Below are 10001 nucleotides of genomic sequence, written 5' to 3'. Positions count from 1 at the left end.
TTATTATTTTTAATATGACTATGGCATATTAAAAATAATAGTCAACTATAAAGAACATAATAGAGGTCAAGCAGAGACACTGGAAATTGAAATTAAATGATGTTACATTTTATTTGTATCATAATAACACATGCTATGCCCTTTTTTAGAATTTTTATTTCACCCTTTTTAAAATGCTTTTCCTGTACATGTGTGTGTGTGTGTGTGTATTTATAGAGGTTTGTATGTACTGTACATTATTATATGCATGCAATTAATTGGAAATCTATTTTTAAGACCTTTATCTGTTTTGTTTATATTGTGGCCACATGTTGTACATTGCAAAACATAAAGTTATGTTGTTTTCAAACGACAAGAAACTAATATAGTCGCCCATTCCTCTAAACCTTCCAGCATTGTATTTGTTCATTTGATATCATTTGCTATAAGGGCCCATGTGCTTCTGGTCACATTATGAAGCTTCCATGCAAAGTCTGTGTGCACTATGCTTGACAGATTACATGCACTATGCACAGTGGATGGAAAGTGGGGGATGGGGAGTTAGTACCCTCAACAAATTAATCCACCCGTGGATATAAGCACCATAATCAACAGCACACTGTAATTTTACTTTTTTTGGAGGATAAGAATGGCCATTTCTACAGTATATTTGTATTTGTGCTTGTTTGGTGCGCTTTCCCGAGAAACTTGGTAGTTGGTGATCTGAAATTTTATATTTACTCTTCACAGTTTGTTGTTCATCAAGCGATCCTGCCCAAACATTTCTCTAGGTCAAATGAGTCTAAATGCGCCTTAAAAAAACGGGAGCCAAATTGTACTGGTTGATTTCATATTGCAATCAAATGCTTGCCAGGAGCAAATGGCAGATTGAAATCCACTCTTCTGCTTTCATTGTTTGCTTTAGATTCTCTCGGCTTATGTTCACACGGCTGTCACGACAGGAAGACATCCAGGGATTTTACTTGGTATTGAAAATGGGAAATTACCAGATCATCAATAACTTTTTTGGCCTCCATTCACACATGAGACAGACTCAGAGCCTCCAGCACATTTCTGGATGAAGCTGCTTAAACGACTTACAGCATGTCCTTATTTACATAAGAAACATTGGCCTATTTTATTTTACTTTTTAAACCAACGTTGGTTTAGTCATGTTATGTTTTATATATTTGAAAACCTGCACATTCTTTATGCATGTTTCACGCCTGGAAAAGCACCGCAGTAAGCCTTTCTCAAAGCTTGTACTAGTGTGAATGGAAATGGCTGTTTTTTCTACAACTTAACATCAAATCCTACTTAACATCTGTGCTAAGATCAACAATTGATTGCCATGTTGGTACACTAATACTTAGCCAAATTAATTTAATCCTATTACAGTATAATTATCTGAGCTTGCACATCAGGCAACCTATGTTACTTAAATATAGACAATAATACGGAAATGCCTTTTGCCAATAGTTTATGACTCCATCTTGTGGTGACTCTGTATCAATACAGTCTAGATAACCCCATGTAGAAGAAGTGTACTACAGTGCAACTATAAAGAATACACAGCCCTGTAAAACATTTGAGACAATCTAACTTTATTTATTAAAGGAATCGTTATCATTATAGGAACAGACAGCAAGCAACACTCACTAAACAAGTAAATGCAAACAAGAGGACGATATTAATTATTATTGCACTTATTGGTGTGTTTTTTTATGAGAGAACAAGAACTGTTCTGCGAAGTATATGAAATGGAAAACAGCAAATAAACAACAACTACTGAACATTATTGATGCTCTTGAGTTATTTAGCAACTTGTTGTTGTTGCTGCTGTTTTCTGTTATTTGGCTATAAGGCTGTTTACATTGTGTGCTCTGTTTTCAAAAAAGGGCCTACTACTAATGATATACAGTATATCTCAAAAGTGAGTACACCCTTTAGATTTTTGCAAATATTCTGTTATATCCTTTCAGGGGATAACATTATCCTACTGAAACTTTGATATAACTTAAAGTAGTCAGTGTGCTGCTTGAATAACAGTATAGATTTATTGTCCTTTGAAAATTACTCAGTACACAGCTGTTAATGTCTAAACAGCTGGCAACAAAAGTGAGTACACCCCATAGTGAACATGTCCTAATTGTGCCCAATGATGTTGTTTTCCCGCCCTGGTGTCATGTGACTCGTTAGTGTTACAAGGATTCAGGTGTAAATGATAAGCAGGGCTGTTAAATTTGGTGTTTTGGGCACAATTCTCTCTGAATGCTGGACAACATGGCACCTCATGGCAAGGAACTCTCTGAGCGGCTGAAAAAAAGGATTATTGCGCTTCACAAAGATGGCCTTGGCTATAAGAAGATTGCCAACACCATGAAAATGAGTTGCAGCACAGTGGCTAAGATCATACAGCGGTTTTCCAGGACAGGTTCCACTCGGAACAGGCCTCGCCAGGGTCGACCAAAGAAGTTGAGTCCACGTGCTCTGCGTCATATCCAGAGGTTGGTTTCCAAAAATAGACGTGCGAGTGCTTCCAGCATTGCTGCAGAGGTTGCAGAAGTGGGATGTCAGCCTGTCAGTGCCCAGACCATACGCCGCACACTGCATCAAATCGGTTTGTATGGCCGTCGCCCCAGACAGAAGCCCCTTCTGAAACCGATGCATAAGAAAGCCCGCAAACAGTTTGCTGAAGACAATGAATCCAAGAACATGAGTTACTGGAACCATGTCCTGTGGTCTGATGAGACCAAAATAAACCTGTTTGGGTCAGATGGTGTCCGGCGTGTGTGGCGGCACCCTGGTGAGGAGTACCAAGACAAATGTGTTTTGCCTACAGTCAAGCATGGTGGTGGCAGCATCATGGTCTGGGGCTGCATGAGTGCTGCCGGCACTGGGGAGCTGCATTTCATTGAGGGACACATGAATTCCAATATATACTGTGACATCCTGCAGCAGAGCATGATCCCCTCTCTTCGGAAACTGGGCCGTAGGGCAGTTTTCCAACATGATAATGACCCTAAACACACCTCCAAGATGACAACAGGCCTTGCTGAAGAAGCTGAAGGTTAAGGTGATGGACTGGCCAAGTATGTCTCCAGACCTAAACCCAATTGAGCACATGTGGGGCATCCTCAAGAGGAAGGTGGAGGAGTGCAAGGTGTCCAACATCCGTGCGCTCCGTGATGTCGTCGTGGAGGAGTGGAAGAAGATTCCAGAAGCAACCTGTGCAGCTCTGGTGAATTCCATGCCCAGGAGGGTTAAAGCAGTGCTAGATAACAATGGTGGTCACACAAAATATTGACACTTTGGGCACAATTTAGACATGTTCACTATGGGGTGTACTCACTTTTGTTGCCAGCTGTTTAGACATTAACAGCTGTGTACTGAGTAATTTTCAAAGGACAATAAATCTATACTGTTATTCAAGCAGCACACTGACTACTTTAAGTTATATCAAAGTTTCAGTAGGATAATGTTATCCCCTGAAAGGATATAACAGAATATTTGCAAAAATCTAAAGGGTGTACTCACTTTTGAGATATACTGTATGTAAATATGGTTTCCTTGAAGAGGCAGTGGAGGAAATGCTCATCAGGTGTGAAAACTGGAGTAACTTTAAAGCACCAGTGTTGTAGTAAATTACTTTACCCTTTTTAAATCCGTGCTAAATTTCAAATTTTTATTTATGTATTTCCCTTTCTTATTTTTCATGTTTTTTGAATTGTATAATTTCCTTGTTCCTTTTCAAGAAGTGATCTGTCTGTGTCAAATTAAAAACAGGCGCTTACAGGAAGCACACAAATATTAGCTACAAAATAAAAGCATAACTGTCACTTACCAAAAATGTTACGAGAGAGTAAGTAACATTAAAATATGATCAAAACAGTCAATAAATGATAATAAATATATAATAGATTTTGTATCATGGCATTTTAGAAACCTTTGTTGTGAAACTAAGGGAACATGATAGTTATTTTGAAATGAAAACCGGAAATCATATTCTAGCTAAACTATGATCTGATCGCCATCGGCCGACGCCTACTAATTGGGAGATCGGTAAGTGCGAAATCTACTGTACATTTATCGTTAAACTGAATAGTTTACCCAGTTTTATGACATCAATCTTTTCTGCTCTCGATTTGATTAGTTATTTGAAAAGTTCCAGCTTCTTTACGATGGCAAAAACGGTCTAAATCTTATGTGAAATGGCGGTGAATGTGGCGAGAAGGAAGTTATTATTTTAGTTACGTTAACGTACACTGAGCGCGAGAGATAGTCTCGAGGAACAATACAGCTTTTGGGAGATATAGGGTATATTTATATGATTGTATTTTGTTTGTGACAATAGCTAAACACAACAACTATCGGCACAGTATAAGGTAGGTAAGTTACTGTAAGTTCCGCAGTACATGTCACCAAACTTCTTTTTTTTTTAAACCGCTCATTCGCCTGTTGAAGCCAGATGTCTGTGATTACAACAACTCCAGCTTGTACTCTTTCCACTGGATGTTTGTGTTTGTCATGGAAGTCTTATGACCTTTAAGGAAACAAATAATCATGTTGTGATAATAAACATATAAAAAAAAAAAAGCATATCAGTGGAGACACATAGTACATTCAGAGCCATCACATGTGATACATAAGAAAACTATTATTTTTACCCTCACTAATTACTAGGATAAGAGTAGCTATTATGCTCATTTCATGAGGTCCAATATTGATATATTTCATGCCATAAGCAGATCTAATCTGCCTGATTGATATTAAACATTAAGGCATTATTAGCTCACATCTACCAGATGTAATTGTTTTACATTAGTCACCCATGACAGGTACTGTATGTAGAGTCCAAGTCCTGCTGCTTTTCCACACTGCTCAAATACATGCCGGACTATTCTTGGCCCAGAGTCAAACTCCTGGCCTGCATTTATAGCTAAGCAGCCCTGGCCTGGCCTGGCCCGGGTCCAACCTTGAATGAGAAACCAATGGTGTCCTGTCAGTGTAAATATCCTTTCTACTTTCCCTGCAAAATAGAAAGAATGTGCAGAAACAGCATCGTATAAAGACTGTTGTGTGTGTGATTTGACTACATAGCTATGTTAGACTATAGCATACAATATATACAATTAATACAAATGGTACATGCTGGACTAACTTACTGGAGTGTCACTGCTTCATGACATTAAGAGTTATATGCATTTTTAGTCCACTCAGTTAATGTTTTTCTGATCTCTGATGCCGTTTGGCATAATATCCTAACATACACAATAGTGATATTGGAGGGGAGGCATGCTTTTGATACATTTTCATTATCGATTAATCTGCATATTATTTAAAAAAGTAAGAAATGTTCATTATAAATTCCCAAAGTTCAAGTTGACTTCTTCACATGACTTCATTTGTCTGTTCAAGACCCGAAGATATTCAGTTCACATTGTTCTAAAAAGAGAAAACGCCTACATCTTCTTATCTAATCCAGGATTGTAAACAGAAACAATCCTTTGCAAATACCCACAATTAGCATGCAGAACATAATCTGTTAAATACAAATTAGCAGAAAATGTTGGAAACAAAGCACTTCCTGTTTTGACATGTATTTCTTCATCATAGTTAATAGTCAAGTAACAGGAAAAAGGGAAGTTGTTAGAAGAGACGTGTGACTGAATAGCGTGAACTTAAAGTCATACTGTAGCATGCAGATGATTTTGGACACATATAGTCCAGGACTGGGACACTTTCCTGAGAAGCAGCCGGCGTTTCCCTTAAGGAATGCTTGGCTGTGTGTTTTCTGTGGTCAACTTCAGGTCGAGTCCCTTTTCCCTGTCCTTACGAAAGGCTTTTGGAATTTCATTAATCTGTGTGGGTGTACAGCAGGAGTCGGCTCAATATAGCGACTGATTACTATTAACTTTATAACCACATATAACTTCTGAGACTCTGACTGTGAGTCGGAGAAAACAAGCTCGCAGATCGCAGTCATTACTTTGGGCATCAGGAAATTGTGATGGGCATTTTGAACTTTTGTTTATTGACTATTTTATGGACCAACTAACAATTATTTCCATTATTGATAACCTATTATTTTCACAATTAATTGTTTGGTCTTGACACCTAACCTGCGTCCATGGCAGATCAGGTTTTCCTTATGTTAAGAAATATTATTATTATGTTCCATATTTTTACTGTATGGCACTACTGATTGAGGAAATAACTTGATATCAGACCCTGATCTTTGTGACTTCTTTGTGTTCAGAATCCCAACAAATACCAAATAATGCCCGTCCCAAACTCCCACAGACCAAGGTGATGTCTTTAAAATCGTCTTGTGTTGTCCTACCGACCCAAAACCCAAAGATATTCAGTGAACCAATATAAAGAAAACCAGAACATATTCACATTTGAGAAGCTACCAGTGAAGGATGCCGTCTGACAGCCAGCTCTTTCCTTTACACTTACACTAACCTTTAGCTTTGTGTTCGTGGTTCATGGCATGTCAAGTGCTCTTCTGGATTTCTTGTGTTCTTCGGCGGTTTTTTAAGTTGTTTTGCTGCTGAAAAGAAAAAGTAAGTCAGATTATTTCAGATATAGAAGACACCTCACATTTCAAGTGACAGCTCATGGCTCCAATTTCTCTTGGTGGCAAATATTTTGCACAATATCAGATATCTGAAGTTTGCTGTCTAAAGAAAACTCTATTGTTTGATGCTAGTTAGTTAAGTGGCATGTCATATGATGGACAGTAAGTGGGAGTGTGACGTGCCATGTGACAGGTTAGCCTGTACAGGGCTCATTAGGCATCAGAGCACATGGCACTAAATCAAACTGCACTGTCAGCCTTCGATAGTTGGTGCTTTTTCATTAATCCATTGCAACAACATGTTCTTCCTCGCAGCGTTCGTACAATCCAGAACAATATCTTATTGTTTGATGATTCATATCTGCATGGGAGGTTCCTGACCCAATAACTCTTCTTCACAATGTCACATCGGACCACTACCTTCCCACACGGGTCACACTGTATTGCTTTGGTCCGATTGCAAACTGAATCTTGAATCTATATTTTCACACTTCATCATCGACTGTAACGGCTTCTTCTCCCGTGTGCCCCTCAGCGCCCGTTAGGTAACGAGATGTAAAACTCTTAGCCTTCTAAAATACACTGAACGACTTCTTTCCAGCTGTTCGAAAGTCAGAAACTCAGTTCTGAAGGGTTTCTGACCTAATTGACAAACGTCTTATCTTTCCATATTCTGCTTAATGATTAATCGTATCCATTATTAATTCTTCGTTGTGTAAAACCTGAGCAGATCTTGACAGACGTGAGGCCACAAAGAGCTGTTCTGTTTTTTAAACTGCCCGTAGTTAATCATCAAAAGCATAACCAAACATGTTATCCTTTAATCTAGTCAGAGGGAAGAGCAAGTGAGCCAGCCCTGTTGGAGCGAGCGGAGGGAGGGAGGGGGGGAGAGTATGGGGAAGTTGAGATGCATTTCCCATAAGTCATTGTCAGCCAGCCCCCCTCACACCAGGTTGGCTGAGAGCCAGCATCGAGCAGAGTAGAGCGGCGGTGACTGAACCGAGACTGTTACTGAGAATTCGAACATGAAGGACGAGGCCGGCCGATAAACACAGCAGCTGATGTAGACGACAGGTTGTTCAGAGCGGACACACGGCCGGCGGGGGGGGGGGGGGGGCAGATAGCAGCTCACCCTGGCATCTGACGTTCGGCTACGTCTACACGCCCCTGGGCCTCACTCGAACACAGCAATGTGTTTGTGGTTGTGTTTATTGCAGCGGGTTTTTCTCTATTTCCTTTCCACGTAAATTCACCAGGGTGTGTCTGAAGAAGGAAGTGACAGTTGAATCGCTTTGTTGTCGATAATCTTGCAGTGCGTGAAGACGGCACACTAAGGTAATGACACTGCTAAACAATTTCATTATAATGTGTTGTAGTAACTGTGTTGGTATTGTCAGGAGCAACATGTGCAGAACGAGTGTGGAAATGTTTTGACAGCCACGCGATTTATTTTAGTCAAGATATCAGGATTTATCCTGCTATGACCTCTATCAAGAATATCTTTTACTGACTCGTATGTGCAGAAAGAGTCAGAAGCTGAGTGTTAAGGGGACTCACTGATGCAACGTGCTGCAACTGTAGTCCCAGTTTGTGCCCTTCAACACGCATGCGATGCACACCAGCGGTGCAGAGATGAAAGAGTGTGTCTGGAGTTTGCTGAGTTTACAGTCCTACATGTTTTAACACTTCTAACCCTCCAAGCCATCTGCAGTCAATTGTGCAAATCTTTATTGGAAATTCATCTTGGTGGCCTCAAGTTGACTTCCTCTGATTGAAGCGACACCGTTGCAACTGTCAAAACAAGGCCGGGGTTGAATTTCCTGTCTCATCTGCCCACCGCAAACTTTCAAAAGTTTCGGTTCAAGCGATAATCGCGATCCTGAACGCACTTCACAGTCAAATGTGTTACATTTCAAACACGATTTAAAGAAGTGTGAGTGTGAGTGTGGGTGTGGGTGTGAGTGTGGGTGTGAGTGTGGGTGTGGGTGTGAGTGTGGGTGTGTGGGTGTGTGAGTGTGTGAGTGTGTGTGTGCGCGCACACTCTGTTGACGAGCAAACATCTCATCTGAAGAGGAGTCCAGAATATGAGCTGGTGATCCTGGAAATAACAAAATTAACTTTTTTGTCTCTTTAAAAGTAAACAAACAACAAACAAAATTTAGAATTTAGATGGAAAAACAAACAAATAAATAAACTTTTAACTTGAACATAAGACACATTTGCTTTTCACTCTCACATTATCAGATAGTAAAAACATGTTTGATCACTTTTCAGTGTCACAATGTTCTTGAGAGTTTCCCCAAAAGAAAGACACCAATATTTCAGAAAGCAGCTGCTTCGAGGTTCCGGCGTATATGATCAGTCGTTATTACAAATACTTGTTGTTTGACATCAATGTTGTCATTTATACAGTTGAAGAGTAAAGCTCTGTACTCAGTTGCTCGTGATGTTCTCTCTCTTCAGATCCAGCAAATGAAATGGCGGTGAGGCAAAGGATTTTTAACTCGACGGCGCCCTTCTCCGGGTCATCCCAAGCCGAGCTGAAGGGGTCATACCCATCCTGCTCAGCTGCGGACCAGGAGGCGGAGGAGGAGGAAGAGGAAGAGGAAGGGAAGGAAAGCAAAGTGGGCTACATACCCTGTTTCAGCCCTTTGATAAATAAACTCCTGTCACATGGGACCGCAGAGCAAGTGGGAGAAATGCCACTGAAGACCTCAACCTTTATTTGCCAAGCTGAAGGTAATTATGATATATTGTTTTAATAATAAATTCAAATAACTGTGTTTAGACAAAGAACTTCTGGAGTTTAACATGGACACTGTGCTCTTCCTCTGCTGAAGCCCAGGAATCCCAAGAGTTTAGTCCATCCGGCATTGAACGCTGCTTTGTTCCTTCCCCGAACTGCTTCACCAGCAGGTATGACATCACCTGGACTGCTTCCGCATTGCACACATCATGTTTTGTTACACTGTGTTATTTGATGCCATGTCTGGAGTTTACATCGTCGTCGTACTTGCGCTTCAGTCTTCCCTCAGAGCACAACAATGTGGCGTGTCCGACCACGGCCTCCGTCCAGGAGCCGAGCCGCTCGCCGGCACAGCTCGCCCCGAGGAAGAAAACCAGGAAGAGACAGAAGCGCAAGGGGAAGAAAAAAGTGGAGAAGAAGAAGGAGAAGCAGCGACACAGACATCGGATGCCCTCTGGAGTCCCTGAACAGGAGAGTGGAAGATCTCTGGTCCGGATCCTGGTAAGAACTCTTCTTCTTAATATATTTAGTTCCAACATCGTAGAATCAACCGGGCACAGGTTATTAAAACTCTAAATGTCCTGACATAACTTTGGTGGTCGGTCGGCCCCTCGTACACTCTCTGAGAGTGCATGCAGTGTTTGTCTTGTGAATCATCCTCAAGGATGAATTACGACATTCTTTGGCAGTCGT

General features: G+C 40.7%; 1 protein-coding gene across 2 annotated transcripts in view; it reads left to right on the top strand.

The window, feature by feature from the left end:
* The first annotated feature begins 3866 nt into the window (after nt 1-3866).
* map3k14a (mitogen-activated protein kinase kinase kinase 14a) overlaps nt 3867-10001 on the top strand; it is a 12597-nt gene continuing 6462 nt past the window's right edge. Inside the window, exons 1-4 of one of the 2 annotated variants that reach the window (XM_029438588.1) lie at nt 3867-4041; nt 9026-9301; nt 9403-9478; nt 9587-9809. In XM_029438588.1, coding sequence (XP_029294448.1) covers nt 9040-9301; nt 9403-9478; nt 9587-9809 — 561 coding nt within the window. In that variant the 5' untranslated portion in view covers nt 3867-4041; nt 9026-9039. Of the gene's footprint in view, nt 4042-7557; nt 7898-9025; nt 9302-9402; nt 9479-9586; nt 9810-10001 lie in introns of those variants that run through there. The other variant, XM_029438587.1, reaches the window with a different exon arrangement.

The sequence above is a fragment of the Cottoperca gobio genome, chromosome 8 (assembly GCF_900634415.1).
Source record: "Cottoperca gobio chromosome 8, fCotGob3.1, whole genome shotgun sequence".
Classification (NCBI taxonomy): domain Eukaryota; kingdom Metazoa; phylum Chordata; class Actinopteri; order Perciformes; family Bovichtidae; genus Cottoperca; species Cottoperca gobio.
Note: the sequence above shows the minus strand (reverse complement) of the source record. Positions and strands in the feature narration are given on the sequence as shown.